Genomic DNA, 24,045 nt, shown 5'->3' with positions numbered 1-24,045 from the left:
GCTGTAAACAGAACCTGGATTCATCCGAAAAAATGACGTTTTGCCATTCGTGCACCCAGGTTCGTCGTTGAGTACACGTACACCATCGCAGGCGCTCCTGTCTGTGAAGCAGCGTCAAGGGTAACCGCATGGCGTTCCGTATTACCATCCTGAACCCATATTCTGCTAACAGTCATTGGATCTCGACCAACGCGAGCAGCAATGTCGCGATACGATAAACCGCAATCGCGATAGGCTACAATCCGACCTTTATCAAAGTCGGAAACGTGATGGTACGCATTTCTCCTCCTTACACGAGGTATCACAACAACGTTTCACCAGGGAACGCCGGTCAACTGCTGTTTGTGTATGAGAAATCGGTTGGAAACTTTGCTCATGTCAGCACGTTGTAGGTGTCGCCACCGGCGCCAACCTTGTGTGAATGCTCTGAAAAGCTAATCATTTGCATATCACAGCATCTTCTTCCTGTCGGTTAAATCTCGCGTCTGTAGCACGTCATCTTCGTGGTGTAGCAATTTTAATGGCCAGTAGTGTACTTATGTACAATTAATGTTTTAAAAAAATGTGTAGCCGTATGCTGGCCATTTACAGGTCTTTATTAATGACTCATTACCTTTGATCATAAATTTCTCTATGGTGTAGAAGGAGTCGTTGAGGAGAAACCTCTTTAATCCACATTTAAAAGCACTTCTGCTATCTGTCAGGAATTTTATTTCCATGGGTAACTTGTGAAAGACTTTTATAGCTGCATATTTCATCCCTTTCCGCGGCAAGGTTAAATCCATTATAAGGGAAGGGGAATTATTTTTCCCTCTATTCGAACTTGTGAATATCTCTGTTACTGTGAGACTTACATGTGTCGCTGAAAACAAATTTTCGTAACTGAATAAACGTACTGTGAGGCTGTGGTTAATGTTTCCAGTTACTTTTTTGCCTGAATAAAGAATTGTCCGAGAATATCATTTCACTAGACATCAGTGAATGAAAATATGCCATATAACTTAACAATTTCTTTACACCAAAGTTGGCGTTTATTCTTTTGGCAAAAGTAACCGAACCTAATCGTTTAGCAGGTCCACTGCATGGTTTTTACAGTCGAAGTTTTTAACATAAGCATACCTAACCTTTTTATTACTTCTTGTTGGTAAACTAGGTCAACAGGTGAGCAATTTTTGACAGTACAAAACTGCGTACCTAGCGTTTTATCAGAGCTTAAAGCTAGCCCATTTGTGCAACACTATTTCCTCTGTTAATACTTCTTTGCTCAGCTTCACAACAATGCTTGTATCATCTATAAAAGGTCTACTGTAATGCTTCTTTCTGATTCAAATAAAATGGCAGATCGTTAACATAAACAATAACAGTAGTGGGTTAGTGATCGAACACTATGGTACTCCCATTGCAATCTCTCCCAGTACAGGTGACGTAGTGACCGTGTTTGTATTACTCAAACAGCCTAAGATAACTTTTTGCATTCTATTTCCTAAATAAGAACTGAACCAGGTATGTGCTGAACTACATATTCCATAAAAAATTGACTTCCTCAATAAAATATTATGACTGACACAATTAAATGGCTACGATAAGTCACAGAAGATCGCACTTGGTGATGTTTTATCATTAAAAGATTTTATTATGTACTCAGTTAGTGTACAAATTGCTGACTCAGCAGAATAGTCCTTTTGAAAACCAAACTGTGTTTGGCCAGGTATCACATTGGTACACAAAATTATGTAAGGAGTGACACCGGGCGATAGTCATTGACATCTGACGAGTCACTCTTTTTATAGAGAGGCATAACAATGGCGTATTTCACTCTTTCTGGGCAAACACCCTGAGTTAATAATGCATTAAATAACATTACATATTGAAGAGACACAACAGTTTAGTGTCTTATTGGAAACAGTGCCCTCACACCAATGCGAACTTTTCCTATTTACATTCACCTTTATCTTCCTTACTTCATATGGATGTGTGAGATTAATTCTTATTTCACAAAATGTCCTCTGTATTGCTTCTTCAGTCTACTATTTAGCTTTCTCTTCTGAACTACTTGCACCATTTTCTCATCTATTTTTAAAAAGTAATAGTTAAAAATATCCGTTATACATATCCTTCCTTTTATAGTGCTCTCTCTTTTAACAATACTCCACACCGCTGACAGTCGTTTACCTCCAGATAGGCATGCGTCTCTTTAACTTCTGCTAGCTGAATGATGCATTACCTGCAAGCATGCTGCTATCTTGAGCAACACCGGTAGGTAAATTTTATGTATCCTATTTATAAATGGTTAAAAGCACGTCCAGATTACTTTCCTGCTAGAATCCTTCAGGAATTGATCTCTTCTTTCTGTCTGACAGAAGGGACAGTAATTCATCAACATTTTTTCATGATAACTTCATAAGTAACTAGTGGAGACCTGCATACTGTCACAAAAGTAAATATTATATTTCCCAGTAGTAACTCACAAGCACATGATTTTATATCCTGATAGATACAGAACTTACTTATCTCTATATTTTTGTGTTTACATCCTTTTCTTATGAATCCAACAACTCCTCCTTTATCCATATGGTATCTACATGGGTATACAGTTACCTCATAATCACTTACTATTGTAATTTCCATCCCTCTAGTTATATGGTGTTCAGACAGGCATATGACATGAATTCCTTTCCAACTATTACAATCTTGTAAACAAATTAACAAGACATTTACTTTATTTTTTACCCCCTAATATCATGATGAAGCACATTGAGTTCACTTTTCCCTGAGTTATTACAAGACGAACTGGTAGTTTCTGTCGATTTAATTCCCTTTAATGCTTTGTGTCTAAATTTTGTTCTGATGTAAACTCAGTGTCTCACTTGACCACAGGAATATGCCTCTGCGTACTGGAGGGCACCCTTGTGTTTTCTGCTAATAGATCTACTAATTTATTCTTACTCTTCCCATTCAGATGTAAACCGTGATAAGAATCTACCCATCTTCATATAGCAACTATTGGAACAGCATCAGTACGAGATTTTTCACCCATCCGAAGGACTCCTCTCAGCTTTACGACCGCTCGCCTTATGGCAAACCCAGGGCTGGTCATGGCGCCAGAGAACCTCCACAGAACCCGCGTTTGTCGCTGTTAGCTGCTCCTGTTTCGTTCAGGTCACCCATAATACAGTTTTTTTTTTGTTTTTTTGTTTTTAGCCAGACTCTTTCGAGCTCCCCCAGCTAACAACATCTGGTCTTCTTTGTTGACATCCTTACACATTTGTCCCAAATTTTCTGTTGCCTGTACAATACTAGCACTTGGTTTCACAAAGCTTGTGATCTGGTACTCAGAACATAATTTTTCCTGTAGCTGCTGTTTTACATCCCTCCCATGATTGCTACTTGTGTTCACGTGACTTATCTGTAATTTTCTTAACGTTATTCTGCTCTACCCTACATTTCACAACATCGGTGTGAAGTTCTCCATTCTCCAATTCGGTAGCAAGAGAAATCTATTGCTTAGCAGCATTTCGAAATTTCCCCTGCTCACCCTCTCCTTACCACCTCTTCCAGCACCCCTTCTCTTTTTCCGTTCAGCTGTTATAACTCAAATCTTACCACTTTTTCCAGCACCCCTTCTCTTTTTTCCGTTCAGCTGTTGTAACTCAAATTTCCGTTTTTCTAACTCTGCCTGGCTGACGCAAATACTCGCCCCCTGTTCCTCGATTTTCCGGCCTTCCTAGCATGACAGACAGTTCCATGAAGAGACCCACTGATCACTCCATTCTCTCCCCCACTGTAACCACCCCAATGAAACTTTAACATACAATTTTCGCAAAACACTCACTGTTTACATAATCTGCGAAAAAATCCGCACATATCACACATGGCTGATCGATTTTACCGATAGACAGATTGAAACAAATGTAATAGAAATTTATGTTACATTTTTCATAAGATTGATGCACCTAAATGCAGACCTAAAATTACGACTAGGCACACTAAGAAAATACACTTTTTATGCTCTTTTGCCTTATTTCACACGGTACTAATACTGACACTAAGGTAATTACACTTATATGTACAGCAACAAGAAACACTTAAAAGTAACTTCCAATCTCTTATTTAAGTAATTACGTATGAGAGAAGAACTCCCAACTACCTAACTGTAACACCCCACCCGTCACTTATCCGGTTTTGGCGTGTGTTCTCCACAGCTAATTGACTAACGGATCAACAGAGAGTGCAAAACTGCCGCAATATCGGATAACGCAAAAAAAAGTAATAAGGCCCTGTGACTCCTGATTGAACTGCGGTGGCAGTGTTGACATTAATTGATTCAGAATTGATCACTTTTAATTAAAAAGGGGTGAACATTGATGTTATATTCAGCTATTGAACACCAGATGCAAATGTTGAACATAAAATTAATTAAGAAAGTGACTTGGGATTTCAACTACTTGATTGAAAACCGATGCAGTCGATTAGCACAAATTTATTTTAACTCCCGACCTTCAATCATCACATTACAAGACTCTCCTATCAGGCAGTGGTAATAAATTGCATTTGCGTGGAGTAAAGTGCGATAACTCAAAAGTAATTCCTATCGACTGACCCAGGCGTAATGCGAGGTGCGAGAAGAATTCTACAATACACGGCCAATGAAACCCTCGAGGAAACTTTGCTGACATGATCCAACAAATTAATCAGTGGCTGGAGCAGGCGCAATATCACCGAATACAGCGTGGCAGAGGTGCGTCATTGTGCGGACGTCAGACGACCTCGTGGTGCTGCAAGGCTGCGCTCATCTATTCACTCCTAGCTATCTTGCTCATCACATAGCTGAACCAAAACTTATTATCTCTAAGCTCAATCGTTCCATTTGCTAAGTCCTAAACTGCAGAGATGCTCACTCTTTCTCAGGCAAGCTGAGTAAAGAACGCCACGTCCGCACTCTAGGCAAGCTGGGAATGGAAGACCACTACAGGGACTTCTCCCAGTCTGCTCTTCGCCTCTGTTTCCCCACCAGCAAAATTACTCACGCCAATTGCAGTGCAAGTCGCGTTAATTATGCATCACTTCCCAGTGCCGACCAATGCCTGCTCTGGGAAGTGAACAAATTCCCACAAAATTTCCCTTCCTCTCAACTTCTGCTATTTAGCTCCTCCCAGGCCACCCATCAAGGTTAGAGTCTGCACAAAACACCAATTTTTTTGGAATTCTGACTCCCAGGAGAGTACTTCAAATTCCTTGGTCCCATGTTTCCATCAGAGGCCGGCGTATTTCATTCTGTCGCTCTTCACCTGATTTACTTCAGACTCTATGGACCGTGAATTCAGTGTGAAGTTGCTATAGTCACGAACACACATATTTTGGCCTCTATTGACCGCTCCACCTTAGCTTTGTGTGGCTTACTCGCATGTTTCACTTAAAACAGGATGACGGATATTTATCAACAGGCGTACAAGTTTTCCGTCTGCTTCCTGGTACACCAGCATGGGGTCAACCACCTACTCACTGTCACTCATCTTAAGGCAGCTGGAGGCCACACCCCATTACCGCTTTCTCAGAACTTGAGCCGCCCTAAGCTGCCAATTGCTACTTCCCTTTGCCGCTCCCCAGCCAGCCACGGTCAACTCGAATACTTCCCTGGGATAAACTAGCCTCCAGTAAATCGATGTGTTTCCACAAGGTTTTCATCTCGTGTGAATTACTTTAAAACCATCACCCAACATTAATTATAACAATACGTCCATACTATACCCTCTACAAGATGCATTGTGCCTTGTCAGTCATTTTTGTTCAGGCCTACTGTTCACTCAACATGAGTTAGGTGATCTTTAATGACGTCATGTAAGGGCATAGCCCTTGCCATCTTACATAACTGCTACATGGGGACCTGTGTTTCAGTATTTGAGTGACAAATGAGATTAAAGCTTCAGATACTTAATACTATTGCACTGCAAGCAAAAACATGCATTTTAATGAGTCCCACAACCACAAGACTGAGAGCACAACCTAAGACACATAAACCTCATGTTTCATTGATGCCTATTATTAATTCTAACAGTACACCTGCCTCCAAAGTCTCTCATCTGCTTAATGAAAGTCTGAAGCAGTACTATACTTTTGATAAGTCACACTCAGATAAGAACATAAAATTCAAGATATTGAAATTCCTGCTGGTGCCAGGTTTGCCACGTTTGTTGTAACTAACCATTTCCAAATGTGCCAACTGAAAACTTAGTACAACATAAAAAATTGTTAATTGCAGAAATATCAGAAATCAAGGACATATTGCAGCTAATATTGTCAAACAATTACTTAACATTTAATGTAAAAGTGTTCCAGCAGAAAGAGAGTCTTGCCATGGGCAGTAGTATATCTAGTTTCCTGGCTGATATCTTTCTCAGCCATCTGGAAATTAAGTTCTGTAAAGAAAACAAAAGACTCAAAAGGAAAATAATATTTTACCAGAGATATGTTGATGATAACTTGCTGCTCTTTGATGGAACAAAAGAGAAGACTGAAGAGCTACTACCATTATTCAGTTCTTTCTGCAAATGCACTGACTACAGATAAATTCATCTTCGATCATGCCATATACAATAATATCTTTGAAGAGTTAACAAAAGAGTTTATGGAAATGTACCTCTTGAGTGAAGTGATATGCATTAAAAGGATGAAGAAACCAATGTATGGTGGTGTTAAAAAGTTAAAAACGCTTTTCTTTAATTATGTGGTAAGTTTACACTGTTTTGCACATTTTTCCGTATTTGATGTCGGAAATTCATAACATAACATCAAACCTTTTCATGAGAGGAACGTGCAATTCACCTCGTTCAAGAGCAAAAATAAATCTTGTAGTAAGACAACTTACGCCTGAGGATGGCCCCATGGCATCCGAAATGCATCGTGTAGTTAATAAAACACGAAAATTTTTGAATGAAGACATTTTTAATTCATACTTGTAGTGTAAAGAAAGGCTTTATAACCATTTAACCTGTGATATTGTGTAGTTTAATTATTTATTGTCCTTAACATTGTTTATTGTTTAAAGTGTACTTTCAAAGATAAGAAACAAGTTAGATGCAGGTGATTGCATCTTCGCCTATAATATTTGTTTACCTAAGAGTATTGAATAGACTTGGGGATAAGAGGAGTTTGTGGCACAAGTGGACAAGAAGAAGGGACCGGTTGGTAGGACATGTTCTGAGGCATCAAGGGATCACAAATTTAGCATTGGAGGGCAGCGTGGAGGGTAAAAATCGTGGAGGGAGACCAAGAGATGACTACACTAAGCAAGTTCAGAATGATGTAGGTTGCAGTAAGTACTGGGAGATGAAGAAGCTAACACAGGATAGAGTAGCATGGAGAGCTGCATCAAACCAGTCTCAGGACTGAAGACCATAACAACAACAAGAACCAATGTCCCTTCCAGATGCAAGCCAGCTGTTTCCTGAAGATGGCCTAATAAGACGAAAACTAGTTCGAAATAAACAGGATCATGTTGAGCAAAAAGAATGTACTTGTATTTAACCTTAAATACGGCATTGTTCTACCAAAAAGTATCGCAAGAATCCATAAATAACATAATGCACTGAATTCATCTGTTTTGAATTTACATTAATAAATATCATTTGGCCAGCAAAAGTGCCTGATGTAAGATGTTTCATTAAAACACGCTGTGGGTTTTCATCTAAGGATTTGCCCTGATTGTTTTCCCAAAAACTTAACACTTCGCCTATCTATTTCTTGTATTTCATTGTTTGGATACACAACTGTAATGACTTGAGAAGTTCTATGAGTATTGTTGAATTGGTACATGCTCAGTCTTATAAAAGTTAGCTGTAATCCATTTGTTTTGAACGATCTGTCAATGCTTTCAAATATTTAATTAACTGTCTCTTCAGTAAGAGGACTGGCCAACGTTTTATCCCTATACTTATCGTTTAACTCGGCTTCTTCACTCTCTGTTTTAGCTTATTTACCGCTTCTCGTTATTCCCATCTCTTTTCTTTCGATTTGCTTGTATTTATTTTTACTAGCAATCCACCATGACCCATTCATTGTATATGTTCAGTCAAATTTCTCCTATTTTACTCTGACTTTTCTTTTACACTGCAAATGTTTAACTCATTTCTGTTATCAATATTTTTCATTCTGATTATTTCACGTTTCTTGACACTTCTTAGAAAGCTCTTCTCCATATTTGATTATGCATTTCTTAGTACTTGTTCGCCCTCCATGATTCACTTCCATAAAATAGTATCACTAGGGAAACAGTCTTATAACACTTTAATATTGTAGGTTTCCCTAGGTTTGAGAGTTTTATTAAAAAGCTGCTGATTGTTCCTCAAATTTTACTAAGTGTACTAACTTTATTTTGTATATTGCTTTGTCATAATCTCACGTTACATTACATCCTAAATATTTGAAATGTTTGACTTGTTCTATTATTTTAGTTTAATGACAAATTTTAATCTATGATGGGTACTTTCCTATAAAAGCTATAGTTCAGGTTTTCTGCACAAGAATTTATAAATTACATTTGTAATAAATGTTATTCAATTAATGAACAGCTAGCTGCAGTACATTTTCTTCCCTTGAAACAAGTGTAAGGTATTCAGCGTAAACAAATGGTTTTAATACTGATATGTCAGTCAGCTATGCTACAGTGTTTAAGTATTAAATAGAATGAAAGATACACCAAATTCGATCTCACTTCTTTTGTTTGTATGGATTAAGTCTTTTAGTTTCCAACTAAAACCTGCACACACAATATATTTTCGGACTGGCTCTGAACTGCTGACATAAAATTTCAGAAATATCGTTTATAATCCATTATATACCATAGATAATTCTTAAAAAATTATCGAAAGTCTTCTCAAATTTTAAAAATACTGTGATCCTTGGCTAAACTCTCTTTATTTTTCATTAACTTGTAGTTAAATTAAAATAGTGTGACTAGTTAAATGTACTTTGCAGACTATCACTTGTTCGTCAGTAAGTGAATATTCAGTTGTTGCTTTCACTCTGCTGTTAATAATTCCAAATTATAGTTTGCAAGTTTCGTCAAGTAGTTCTATTCCTCTTAATTATATCAAATTGTTTTTCTCCTCTTATTCGTACGATGGTGTTAGATTTGTCTTCTTCCAGTTCTGAATGATATTCTTTTGCTTCCAACACATATAAAAATATGTAGCAGTCTAAAATAAAGCAGCATTCCCCATGCATAATTAACACTGAATTAAATCAGTCCTTACCATTTGCTTTCTGGCACTTATAGGCGCCATCATTTATTTTATATTAATATCATCCATTCATTTTAGCTTACATACTTTCGTCGGACTGTAAAATTTTATATTTTTATCCAGTCCTTTTCCTATTGTTGTTTAATTTAGCTGTCTTCCTTTCTGGCAGGTCTAATGCTTTATATTTCACAATCCCAAGCTTGTATCCCTGGCAAAAAGTATACAATTTGCGTCTTTTGACAATACTAGTGGAAGATATACGCTTCATATTAGAAACAACAGAGGAACCAAATCAGAAACAATGGAGCACTACATCTCCTTACTTAGAATTTTGATTACAAAACATCTCATAGTATAATCTGGAATATCCCATACAGTACGAGATTAGGAGTAAATGCTAACCAATGAATATTGGTCATTCTGAAAAATGATATCTTTCTTGTAGTTTGTTATAGTAATACGGTATCGTACATAACGTGTTTGCTTTCTCATTACTTTAGAAAGTTTTCTGTTTCAGGTGATTCTGTGGCAGTACATCACATAACGTGATAAAAATGATACTGAATAACTTCGCAAATATAACAAAACGGATGTCATAACGAAATGAATACTATCACAGAAAAACAACAAAGACTGTAATCAATTAATATGATCTGCGAATGTAACTGCAATCTCTGTACCTTTTGCAAAACGATCGCTTTTTCTTCCCTTTTGTTTCTTCATAGTGTGAGATGCCATTTTGTGACGAGGCACGAAAACGTGTAAAGTTTCATTTAATATGTAGCCTAAATATAATCAAATATTACTTAAAAGTGATGTAAAGTTTTATATGTACCAACTCCTATATTCATGAAGCTCCAATATCAACGTTTTTATGCAAATTTTATAGGGGAACGTTGGTGCAGAGGTCAACGCCATTGTTCTAAATGATAACGGCCCAGAGTCGTAATAAATGTCTTAACATTTGCTAATTTTGACAAATAAAAACAAATGTAAACTTAGGAGAACTGTCTTGATTAGCGATTCTTCCTTTGATACAGTAAAAGTAATCAGTTTTTCCAATATTGAATCAAATTTTAGTAAAATGACTTCAGTATATTATTTTGATTACCGCTTAATGGAATCTACGAGAATCCCATACACGGTACCATTTCACTAAAGTAAATCAAATAACTAATAAAATTCAACTGCAGTAATAATTGCAGACATTCTGTAACTGGGTGGTGTCTTTTAATACAAAAACATCGTGTCGGGAAAACTAACTCCGAGAAGTGCCACAACTGAGTCACTGGCGTAAATAATTTTCCAGTTGTGAGACGGCCAGCAAAACACTAACTCCAACGTTTCGTAACATATAAATAACAATACGTGAAAGAACTACCACAATACCTCGTATACAGTTATGCTGAACCGGTCTTATTTGGACCCATGAGTAGTCAATATCTTTGATTCTACGAACATTGCGCCCCTTGTTCAGGAGAAGCGCTGTCCAATGGCGCTGGCATTCCTGCCCGTCGTGGAACCGCCGTCGGACTCAGCGGTGATCGTCGAGCCTCCAGCGGACGTTCTCGAGGCAGGCAGCTACAACCAGGTGCCCATCATGCTGGGCGTCACTTCCGGAGAAGGGGCCGTCGTACTCATGTGTAAGTAAAAAGACTGTAAATTCTCTGGCTCCATTTCCTCTGCTTTTATCATACACGATTCCTTGCATTTTTTATAAACTACAGTAAGACTCTACATCTATACACTGTACTGTGGCGCGGGGATTCTCCTGCCTCCTTTGACATTCTGCATCGAGTTCAGAGTATTTTGCTACGTTTTGGCTCAATTACTTGATTTATAAAGAAGTACGATTATTGCACACTCCGGAAGAACTTACACTGTGATTTATTTGTCCGAGAATAGTGCTCGTCTCAGTTCCAGACTGCATTAGTTGACAAATTTGTCGATGGAGCATGTAAAATCCCAAAGTCATTGATTGACAGTCGTAGGACAAGTCCTCACACTTTACCTTTATTCTGTTTGTTGAGGCTGATTACCTTTGGCTGTGATGACTCCTTCTGTAGTATTGCATGAATTAACAAGACAAGTACACTACTGGACATTTAAATTGCTACACCAAGAAAAAATGAAGATGATAAATGGGTATTCATTGGCCAAATATATTGTACTAGAACTGACATGTGATTACATTTTCACGCAATTTGGGTCCATAGATCCTGAGAAATCAGTACCCAGAACAACCGACTCTGGCCGTAATAACGGCCTTGATACGCCTGGGCATTGAGTCAAACAGAGCTCCGATACCGTGTACAGGTACAGCTGCCCGTGCAGCTTCAACACGATACCACAGTTCATCAAGAGTAGTGACTGGCGTATTGTGACGAGCCAGTTGCTCGGCCACCATTGACCAGACGTTTTCAATTGGTGAGAGATCTGGAGAATGTGCTGACCAGGGCAGCAGTCGAACATTTTCTGTATCCAGAAAGGCCCGTACAGGACCTGCAACATGCGGTCGTGCATTATCCTGCTGAAATGTAGGGTTTCGCAGGGATCGAATGAAGGGTAGAGCCACGGGTCGTAACACACCTGAAATGTAACGTCCACTGCTCGAAGTGCCGTCAGTGCGAACAATAGGTGACCGAGACGTGTAACCAACGGCACCCCATACCGTCACGCCGGGTGATACGCCAATATGGCGATGACGAATACACGCTTCCAATTTGCGTTCACCGCGATGTCGCCAAACACGGATGAGACCATCATGATGCTGTAAACAGAACCTGGGTTCATCCGAAAAAATTATGTTTTGCCATTCGTGCACCCAGGTTCGTCGTTGAGTACACCATCACAGGCGCTCCTCTCTGTGATGCAGTGTCAAGATAACAGCAGCCATGGTCCTCGAGCTGATAGTTCATGCTGCTGCAAACGTCGTGGAACTGTTCGTGCAGATGGTTGTTGTCTTGCAAACGTCCCCATCTGTTGACTCAGGGATCAAGACGTGGCTGCACGATCCGTTACAGCCATGCGGATAAGATGCCTGTCATCTCGACTGCTAGTGATACGAGGCCGTTGAGATCCAGCACGGCGTTGCATATTTTTTTACCCTCCTGAACCCACCGACTCCATATTCTGCTAACAGTCATTGGATCTCGACCAACGCGAGCAGCAGTGTCGCGATAGGATAAACCGCAATCTCGATAGGCTACAATCCGATCTTTATCAAAGTCGGAAACGTGATGGTACGCATTTCTCCTCCTTACACGAGGCATCACAACAATGTTTCAGCAGACAACGCCGGTCAACTGCTGTTTGTGTATGAGAAATCGGTCGGAAACTTTCTTCATGTCAGCACGTTGTAGGTGTTGCCACCGTCGCCAACCTTGTGTGAATGCTCCGAAAAGCTACTCATTTGCATATCACAGCATCCTCTTCCTGTCGGCTAAATTTTGTGTCTGTAGCACGTCATCTTCGTGGTGTAGCAATTTTAATGGCCAGTTGTGTAAAAGGATAAACGCAAAATACCAGGTGCCATTACAAACTTTCCAGAAAACCTCGAGGCCAACCTGTCAGTTTAACGTTGGTAGGTGTGGATTTTCAACCAAACACACTACAGAAATCAGAAACTGTTTATCGCAGAGTGCTTTAGAAGCTGTTAGACACACGTTGCGTAGTCATGTAGCGCCATGATTCACACAAAAGCGGGCTCTTTGTAGAAAAGTGTTCGTATGTTCCAGTGTCCAATCTGCTAACACAAGCGGGGATCGCCGACATGAAGGAGAACTTCACGGCGCTGGTTGGCTCCCAGCTGCCGCTCCCCACGGAGGAACAGCGGACCCGTGCAGCGGAACAACTGGAGCAATTCTACTTTGGGGACGAGGGCTTCTCTATGGACCAGATGCAAGCTGTTATTGATGTAAGCATACGGCATTCGCAGCTCCACTGTGGCAGGGAAACACTGGGATAGCTTCAGCCTGAGTTCCGTATCATTCGCCAAACGTGAAGGATCCGAGCCGATTTAAGAAGCATTCTTGGTTTGCGCACTTGGAAGGGCGGTTTTCTGAACAACAAGTTGAGGTTATTGATTCTGACAAAGAGATGTGTGTAAGTCTCCTCTTGAGGCTCTGCTAAATTTGTTTCTGATGACGTATGAGAGGTGGTGCAAGAGAGGAGATTGTTTAATCTTTAAATGTGTTTTAGTGAGAGAGCCCTTCACAGGTGGCTGATTGTAACAGCCTAGCCGTACACTTGAGGGCTGTAGTTGATGTACTACGTCAGGCACACCTTGGAGTTTTCTGTAGCACTACCATGCGTCTTCTAAAGATAACCTCTCGCTGCAGAATACAACACTCGGTTGCGATTACGTTCATGAAATGGGACTGTAGCTATTACGATCATGAAAAAATACAAGAATATTGTTCAGAGAAGAGTACAAAAATTTGTTACAACGGATACGATTTTAATGAATGCTCTGCTTCTTGAAACAAATTTAAACGTTACACATGAGGCATTACACATCTCACTCGTATAAATAATTACTGGACATTCGTGAGTAATAATGATGTTGAACGTAGATTCTGTACCAAACTTGAAGGTAGGTTTTAGCATATGATCTCAGAAAGATTGACTCAGTTTCATAACATAGTTATACAATGACTTAACTTTTGCGATCGCACCTGGGTTTGGATTCCATCCGACTCTGCTTGCTACCACAAGAGAGTTTCTGTCTCGAGGATTTCAACCAATCACCGTCCACGAAGTCTGCGCTACAATATGCGGTGGTGTTTTGTTCAGCCAATAGCAAGCGACGACGTTTTTTCCAGGTGGATTGTGAAGCCTTGACTCATCACCAATACGCCACCGGCGTCCTTGCCATACAGCAAGTCTTGTGACATATTGCACCATTGTTGGCAACCGGAATAAAATAATAATTGGATCCTTTTACCGACCTCCTAATTCAGATGATACAGTTGCTGAAAGGTTCAAAGAAAACTTGAGTTTGATTTCAAACACGTACCCGACTCATACGATAATAGTTGGTGTTGACTTTAATATACCCTCGATATTTTGACGAAAATACATGTTCAGTTCCGGAGGTAAGCATAAAATATCATCCGAAATTGTGCTAAACGCATTCTCTGAAAATTATTTCATGAGCCCAAGCGAATAGTAAACGGTTGTGAAAACACACTTAACCTCTAAGCAAGAAATAATCCTAAGTTAATAACGAGCATCACAACCGATTCATGGATTAGAATATTGTAATTCCGAAATCCTCGAAAAATAAGCGAAAAATATACCTATTCAAAAAAGCAGATAAAAATTCATTTGACGCCTTCCTGAGAGACAATCTCCACTCATTCAAAATTAATAATATAAGTGTAGACCAGATGTGGCTTAAATTCAAAGAAATAGTATCGGCAGCAGTTGAGAGATTTGTACCAAATAAATTAACAAACGATGGAGCTGATCCTTCTTGGTACACAAAACGGGTTAGAACACTGTTGCAGAAACAACGAAACAAACATGCCAAATTTAAACAGACGCAGAATCCCCAAGATGGGGGATCTTTTACACAAGCTCTAAATTTAGGGCGGACTTCAATGCGAGATGCTTATAACAGTTTCCACAACGGAATTTTGTCTCGAAACCTCGCAGAAAATCCAAAGAGATTCTGGTCGTATGTGAAGTATGTTAGCGGCAAGATACAATCAATGCCTTCCCTGCGCTATAGCAGTGGAGATACTATCGAAGACACTGCTGCCAAAGCAGAATAATTAAATACAGCCTTCCGAAATGCCTTCACAAAAGAAGAAGAAGTAAATATTCCAGAAATCGAATCGAGAACAGCTGCCAACATGAGTAACGTAGAAGTAAATATCCTCGGAGTAGTGAAGCAACTTAAATCACTTATTAAAGGCAAGTCTTCTGGTCTTGACTGTATACCAATTAGGTTCCTTTCGGAGTATGCTGATGCATTAGCTCCCAACTTAACAATCATATACAACCGTTCGCTCGACGAAAGATCCGAACCCAAAGACTGGAAAGTTGACAGGTCACACCAATATTCAAGAAAGGTAGTTGGAGTAATCCACTAAATTACAGACCCATATCGTTAACGGCGATATGCAGCAGGATTTTGGAACATATATTGTGTTCGAACATAATGAATTACCTCGAAGAAAACGGTCTATTGACACACAGTCAACATAGGTTTAGAAAACATCATCCTTGTGAAACACAACTTGCTCTTTATTCGTATTGTGTTGAGTGTTACTGACAAGGGATTTTCGATCGATTCCGTATTTCTGGATTTCCAGAAGGCTTATGACACGGTACCACACAAGCGGCTCGTAGTGAAATTGCCTGCTTATGGAATATCGTCTCAGTTATGTGACTGGATTTCTGATTTCCCGTCAGAGATGTCACAGTTCGTAGTAACTGACGGAAAGTCATCGAGTAAAACAGAAGTGATTTCTGGCGTCCCCCAAGGTAGTGTCATAGGCCCTTTGCTGTTCTTTATCTATATAAACGATTTGGGAGACAATATGAGCAGCCGTCTACGGTTGTTTGTAGATGACGCTGTCGTTTATCAACTAATAAAGTCATCAGAAGATCAAAACAAACTGCAAAATGATTTAGAAAAGATATCTGAATGGTGTGAAAAGTGGCAGTTGACCCTAAATAACGAAAAGTGTGAGGTCATCCACATGAGTGCTAAAAGGAATTCGTTACACTTCGGTTACACGATAAATCAGTCTAATCCAAAGGCCGTAAATTCAACTAAATATCTAGATATTACAATTACGAACAACTTAAATTGGAAGGAACACACAGAAAATGTTGTGGGTAAGGCCAACCAAAGACTGCGTTTTACTGGCAGGACACTTAGAAAATGTAAGAGACCTACTAAGGAGACTACCTACACTACGCTTGTCCGTCCTCTTTTAGAATACTGCTGCGCGGTGTGGGATGCTTACCAGATAGGACTGCGGAGTACATCGAGAAAGTTCAAAGAAAGGCGGCACGTTTTGTATTATCGCGAAATATGGGAGAGTGTCACAGAAATGATACAGGATTTGGGCTAGACATCGTTAAAAGAAAGTTGTTTTTCGTTGCGACGGAATCTTCTAAGAAAATTCCAATCACCAACTTTCTCCTCCGAATGCGAAAATATTTTGTTGACACCGACCTATATAGGGAGGAACGATCACCACTATAAAATAAGGGAAATCAGAGCTCGTACGGAAAGATATAGGTGTTTATTTTTCCCGTGCGCGATACGATAGGAATAACAGAGAATTGTGAAGGTGGTTGGATGAACCCTCTGCCAGGCACTTAAATGTGATTTGCAGAGTATCCATGTAGATGTAGATGTAGATTACGATTTACTCAGTATCAATTTAATGTATGTGTTACACTTGCCGTTCTTAATTCTTTTTTTTTTCTTTTTCTTAATGGGGCATTCTCAAAGACACTAATAATTTTTCAAACTACGAATTAAGCCAGAAACACCAATGCCAATTCACCTTCACTTCAAACCACTCATCTTACACAGTACCTCACCCTTAGGTCTGATTCAGTTCGAAAATTCTTAATTACTACCTTGCTCCTGTTCGAATATTGTACCTTCACATTTCGGAATATTTTCCATCAAGGTTATCTAACTGATTTATAATTTCTTTCTTGATGCATTACTTAACAATTCGTCTTCTTGTTGGCATTGTTGCAGTCACAATATACTACGAGATAATCTTATTCATAATTTTAAGATTTCTTTATTTACAGTCATTTCTCTCTGTTTACTCATCACATTGCCGTCCATGTAAACGTTATCTCTTATCACTTCTCTCACTTTACTTGGTGCATTTCCATAGATACAAAATAAATAGGCACTAATTAAGCAAATAATAATGCACCGAAACCTGCTTCCATCTTCCGGTATTTTCCTGCTTTTTTAACATTTCACATTTCACTAGTTTCCGATGGGATCCAGTTGTTGTGTACTTGCAGGTGAGGGTATCTTGCTATTGGTACCATAAAATTCTTCCATCGATAATGCGTTCTCATTTCAGTGATTCAGCTCTCTGTCGTCTCTCTCTCACCCACCAGGTACATAATTCAGAATTATTATTTGTAACAAAATGTATTAATTAGAGACAAGTAACTGTATTGTAATCCTGTAACAGAAAACCAGATTCATTAATCACTCATATACTACATTATACACTTTAACAGAATTCTTGGACATCATTTAATTTACGTGATTTACGTGTCGTTAAGACTCTGTGTTGTACCGTTACCTTGTCTAGGAACTCACACGTGCCTCTGACCCATATCATACTCGTACACACTACCAGTTTACATCTACGTATTAAATTCATGGAGACTATAATATTTCTTAATGAAATCAAAGCTCCAAAACAGTCGTTCCTTTAAGCTTTACTTCATTAGGATATGCATCCTTGTTGAATGCAAACGTTCTGTCTTCCACCTCAAAGATTCGTCTCCATTGCCACCATCTTTCATTTGTTACTCAGTGCCTGCCCTGTTTTATAACGATCATTTTAACTCTTTTACATCAGTTTTCAGTGCCCAATTGTAACACCCCAAGAAACCAGAAAACCCAAATAAGAATGTCATGATAATTTAAAGTAGGGAACAGTGTTATCCTGACAGGTACGACAACTTTGACAATAATATAACACCTTAAAGTTTCGATGAACACCAATTTCAATAATTACTGAGTATGCCAAGCTATAAAGGTAGAAAGAAAGAAAGGTTATTTTTAATTTGCTATTGTGGGTTGTTGGAGAAAACAATTCCTTTATTCCCACATACATTTAGCAATAACTGAACACTACACACATGAATGAATCGTGTAGACATGAACAGCACGGAATAACTAACTAAAGCTAAGTCACTGTATCACTGCACGTAAATTAACACTTCACGGAATGTTTATGAAGCACTGTACACTTGTAGGGATCGATTGTCAGAAATAGGACACTACATGACTCCCCCCTTTAATGCTAACGATAACGCAGATTAAATTTCACACGCCGTCCAGCTCTTGTAACTACTTCTTTCTTGAAACCGGGCGGTACGTCACGTGTATCAGTGGTTGTGTCAGGGAGTGGTGTAGTAGTCCTCGACGTCGGTCTTGGTGCTGCAGTGACTGGTGTTAGCTGAGCGTTGTGGTGTTCATGAGGTACAAGAACACATCTTGTAGCTTCTCCTGTCTTCTCTGGTTTGTGTTCAGTGGTAGCTGTGGTGTCTGTTGCGTCCAGAAATACAGGCTTGATACGGTCCACTGCAACTGTGGTGGGCGTACCGTTAATCATTATGCGGAAAGTATTGGTATCCCTACTGACTACCAGATATGGTCCGTCATATGGTGGCTGCAGTGGTTTAAGCACAGTATCATTGCGTAAGAATACATGCGTGCACTTGTCTAGCTCCGCAAAAACGAGCGAGTGTCTTCCAAGCTGGTTTCTGGGCATTGTTGGTCTCAATTGGCGTATCTGCTCTCTTAATCTTGTGGCGAATTCTGAGGCTGTGATTGTATCACCTGCCATGCTGTGCAGAAATTCTCCAGGCAGGCGTAACGTTTGTCCATACACCAGTTCTGCTACTGTTGCTTTCAGATCACTTTTGAATGACGTTCGTAGACCCAAAAGTACGATAGGTAGTGTCTCTGTCCAATGCGGTGTTGTGTGACATCTCAGTGCTGCCTTTAACTGTCGATGGAGACGCTCAACCATGCCATTTGATGCGGGGTGGTATGCCGTGGTGCGTATGCGTTTCGTACCTAGTAACGTAGCCAATGCTTTGAAAACGTAGGCTTCAAATTGTCGTCCTTGATCAGTTGTAATTCTCTGTGGAACTCCAAACCGGGCAATCCAACCACGAAAAAATGTTTGAGCTATAGTTTCTGCAGTGATGTCCTTCATTGGAAATGCCTCATGCCACCTAGTAAATCTGTCAATCACCGTGAGGCAATAACTGTAGCCTTCCGATGCCGAGAGTGGGCCGATGATGTCAACATGCACATGGTCAAAACGCTGATTTGGTGGAAGAAATGTGCCTAATGGTGCCCTGACGTGCTGTGTGATTTTATTCCTCTGGCACGTCAAGCATTGCTTCACAAATCCTTTACAGTCTGTGTGCATACATGGCCATACAAATTTTTGTTTCACCAATCTGAGTGTGGCTCTTACTCCTAGGTGTGACAGATTGTGCATTGATGCAATTGCCTGTGTTCTGAATTGCTGTTGCACAAATGGACGTATCTTTCCTCTTGCTACGTCACAGTACAACTCAATGCTTGCTTCAGGAAATGTCACGAGCTGTAGCTTCAATCCTTTCTCTTGTTGCAATAGATCACGCAACTCACTATCACATTGTTGCGCATGCGCGAGGGCGTCGTAATCAATGGCCTTTGTCACTGTTTCCACCTGTGCGATGTCATCTGCTACTGTGGACACTGCTTCAATGCGAGAAAGTGCATCAGCTGGAACATTTCGCTTCCCTTCCACATACACAATGCTGGTCGTGAACTGGCTGACATGATCTAAGTGTCGCAGCTGCCTGGGCAATGCTTTCTCTGGCTTTACCTTAAAGGCATAGGTAAGCGGTTTATGATCTGTGTAAATCGTGAACTGTCGCCCTTCTAATGCGTGTCTGAATTTTTTTACTGCCGCATAAGCGGCGTACAGCTCACTGTCATATGTTCCCCAACGTTGCTGAGATGGTGACAACTTATGACTATAAAATGCAATGGGTGATCTGTTTGATCAATTTGTTGCTGAAGTACGGCACCAATGGCAGTGGACGAAGCATCAACCATGAGAGCGAGTGGAGCATGCGCGACCGGGTGTGCTAATTGCGCGGCCTCTGCTATAGCTTTTTTTATAGCGTGAAACGCGGTGTCCGCCTCGATAGTCCAATGCACACTGTGGTTAGGTTTAGGTACGCCTTTAAGTAGTTCATTCAATGGTGCAGTTATCAGTGCATGATTGCGAATGAAGCGTTGGTATAAATTCACTACTCCAATGAATCGTCGTAATTCTCTGACTGTGACAGGGCGGGGGTATTTGTTTATGGCCTCTACTTTACTGTGTGGCGGTCGAATACCCTGTGCATTCACCAAATATCCTAGAAAGTGGACCTCTTTCTCACCAAAAACACACTTGGCAGGATTAATTACTAGTCAACGTGTGCGTAGGCGGTCAAACACTTGTGCCAAATGCTGTAAGTGCTCCTCTTCCGATGCATACATCACCAATAAATCATCTATATACACATAGCAAAAATCTAAATCTCTTGTAACCTCATCCATAAAACGTTGGAAGGTCTGGGCGGCATTACATAGTCCGAATGGCATTCGGGTGAATTCAAATAGACCGAATGGTGTTGTCACCGCTGTTTTAGGAATGTCTTCTGCAGCTATAGGGATCTGATAGTAAGCTCGAACTAGATCAATGGTAGAAAATATAGTCTTACCGTGAACATTTGCAGAAAAGTCTGCTATATGTGGAACTGGGTACCGGTCTGGAATGGTCCTTGCATTGAGATGGCGATAGTCACCGCAGGGGCGCCATCCATTCTTCTTTTTAGGCCCGATGTGGATTGGGGATGCCCAACTGCTACTAGAAACTCTGCAGATACCTTGTGACAGCATGCTGCGAAATTCCTGCTTTACCACTTTTAGCTTTTCGGCCGTTAAACGTCTAGGCCGAGCGTGAGTTGGCGGCCCTGGCGTGGTCAAAATGTGGTGGATGGTTGTATGCTTGACTGGTGGGAGAGTAGGCGATTGCTGTGTGATCTCGGGGTATCCTCTCAGTAATCGTATATATGGTGTGTCGCCTGTGACTGTGCGTAACTCTAGTGGTGTGATACAACGGACTTTTCCTGTTGTATGCAGACTAGTAGTCAAATCTATTAGTCGCTGACGTCGCAGATCTGGCAGTAAGTCGTAGAAGGACAAAAAATCTGCTCCGATAATAGGCTGTGATATATCTGCCACTGTAAATTGCCATTCAAACACACGGCATAGCCCCAAGTTAAGGAATAATGTTACTCGACCGTATGTTCTAATTTTTGAGTCATTGGCGGCGTATAGATAACAGTCGTCGCAGCTCCGGCGTGATAGGCGGTTTGCTGGATATACGGACTCTTCTGCGCCTGTATCGATGAGAAACTGTAGTTTTGTTTCGCGGCCTGTCACAAAAAGTCGGCGAGTGTTTGCACTGGAAGTTATCGCTGCTACGGTGTCTGCCTCATGTTTCCACTTGCAAGGTGGCGTACACTTTCGTGCATCATTACCAAATGTCTTGTGGTACCAGCATAAGTTCTGTAGTGATTGTGATCGATTGCGACTTCGTGACCGTCAGCGGCGTGGCCGTTGGTGGTTGTGCGTTGTTTGTAATGCAGCTACCTGTGCGGTCAACTCTGCCAGTTGTGATTGTAGGGAGACTAACGTCACTGTGGGCGAATTTTCTTGTTGTGGCGTTAATGTTGAGACACTGGATTTGGGATACACTTCAGTTAACCTGTCGGCCGTTTGTGCCAGTGCGTTTAAATCGCCTGCGCATACCGTGAGTATTTTTTGAGTATCCGACGGCAACCGAGACAACCATATATTTCGTAGCACATCATCAGTTACAGTGTTACTTGCCAGTGTGCGCAAACATCGTAAGAGTTGTGATGCAGTGCGATCTCCGAGTTCTTCAGTGCGCAGTAGTTTCTCTAGCCGTTTTGCCTCTGATTGGCCGGCCAGTGTAGCCGAGCGGTTCTAGGCGCTACAGTCTGGAACCGCGCGACCGCTACTGTCGCAGGTTCGAATCCTGCCTCGGGCATGGATGTGTGTGATCTCCTTAGGTTAGTTAGGTTTGAGTAGTTCTAAGTTCTAGGGGACTGATGACCTCAGAAGTTAAGTCCCATAGTGCTCAGAGCCATTTGAACCATTTGCCTCTGATTGTGACAAACGCGTTATTAATGCGTTTTTAATAGATGCATAACGATCGGTATCCAGTGGTGCGGCTAGGATATCTTGTACTTCTGCTGCTAGATCTTCTGTAAGTGCTGCAACCACATAGCTGTACTTAGTTTCGTCCGCCGATATTTGTGCGAGGACGAACTGGCTTTCTAACTGGGCAAACCACAATAGAGGAGTATGTAACCAGAATGGTGGAGGTTTTATTGTCACCCTGTTAATTGCACTGCTGGCTTCAGGTTGAATTGAGACTGGCGAATCGGTCATGATCGTGCTGAAACGAGCGCGACGCAGCTAGCGCGGAAGTTACAAAAATTAACGTTGCGGAACTTCGTTAAACGCTGAAGCCGACGCGTATGTTAACGTAGTTCGTCGGGTGTCACCAAATGTGGATGTTGGAGAAAACAATTCCTTTATTCCCACATACATTTAGCAATAACTGAACACTACACACATGAATGAATTGTGTAGACATGAACAGCACGGAATAACTAGCTAAAGCTAAGTCAAAGAATAACTATATCACTGCACGTAAATTAACACTTCACGGAATGTTTATGAAGCACTGTACACATGTAGGGATCGATTGTCAGAAATAGGACACTACACTATCAAACATCTCAGTAATAACTGCAAATCAGTACGACGAAAGTTAGGTCCAAAGTAATGTGTCGGTCAGAGATAATATTTATTGTGAAAGAGAGTTGTAAACGCTGCGAAAAGGAAATTCAATGCGTCTACAATGCTCGATCATGGAAATGTTAGTCGCTTGCTAGCTTGCTTGGTATCAAGAGAGAGAGTACCGTTTGTTACAGTACTACAAATGGAACGCTATGAGATTGTTCCTATTTAAAAAAAAAAATACCATTGCGTGATAGAGATGCGTGGACTTTGTTCTCAGTTATTCTGACATGAGAACTTGAACTGTAGTGATGTTCTGACAGTGTACGACGAGTTAATGAACTTTAATTATTGGAGATATTATTGTTGGACTCAGCCTTCATCAAAGTGAACAGTTACAACGAAGAATGGACATAGTATCGAAGACTGCAATACCTGATTAGCCTTGAGTAGGAAACATTAATACGACCACACGAAGATAATACAAATACGCCGATTGTAAAAGTTGTAATTGTCACGATCACCGAACTTGAAAGAATCGTAATTGATCTGATCCTAAGAAGGAACAATAAAAACTTTTCATCAGTAATGGAAATCTCACGTGTTGGCTCCATCATTAATTGAACTGCGTGATAGTTGATGATCAAAATTAATTATCTGTGAACATTTTAATTGAAAGAGTTACTTGATGAACATTGACCACTGAAAGGAGTGTTTTCCCGAAATAATATTACGACGCACGAAAGCAAGATAGCATTATAGATTATCTCTGGATTTGCGTCGTGCCGTAGTGAACAATTTTGCCTAGCAGCGTAACAACAACTACTGATACTGAACCGCAAATGAATTTTTCCTCGCTTCAGTGGTGTGAAACGACGCCGGGGATGAATGGTTCACTCAATACTGCAATAACTAATAACTGGGCATAGCAAATCATCATAAAACCATAACAGACAATTAAAATCAACAGTTCGACAATATCGTAGAAACAAAGTTTAATCCTTGTGTTTCATCCTATCCAAACCTAACCTTAATTTTGCAAATCTCTCTGCACTTCTTAAGTTATGTGTTTTCTTATTTCTGTATTTGTGTTCACATTCGTTATTTCCGCTATTTCTTCATGTGTCTCAATTGTGGTTTGCTTTTTAGATACATTTAGAGAAAAAGTAGCTTTTCACTGCGAAAGAT

General features: G+C 40.4%; 1 protein-coding gene across 1 annotated transcript in view; it reads left to right on the top strand.

Moving 5' to 3' along the window:
- Positions 1-24,045, top strand: part of LOC126412952 (juvenile hormone esterase-like) — a 97,325-nt gene that overhangs the window by 42,305 nt on the left and 30,975 nt on the right. The window contains exons 6-7 of the mRNA XM_050082844.1: positions 10,717-10,882; positions 12,977-13,155. Of these exons, the coding sequence (XP_049938801.1) occupies positions 10,717-10,882; positions 12,977-13,155 (345 nt within the window). The remainder of the gene's footprint in view (positions 1-10,716; positions 10,883-12,976; positions 13,156-24,045) is intronic.

This window comes from Schistocerca serialis, chromosome 7 (genome assembly GCF_023864345.2).
Source record: "Schistocerca serialis cubense isolate TAMUIC-IGC-003099 chromosome 7, iqSchSeri2.2, whole genome shotgun sequence".
Lineage (NCBI taxonomy): Eukaryota > Metazoa > Arthropoda > Insecta > Orthoptera > Acrididae > Schistocerca > Schistocerca serialis.
Note: the sequence above shows the minus strand (reverse complement) of the source record. Positions and strands in the feature narration are given on the sequence as shown.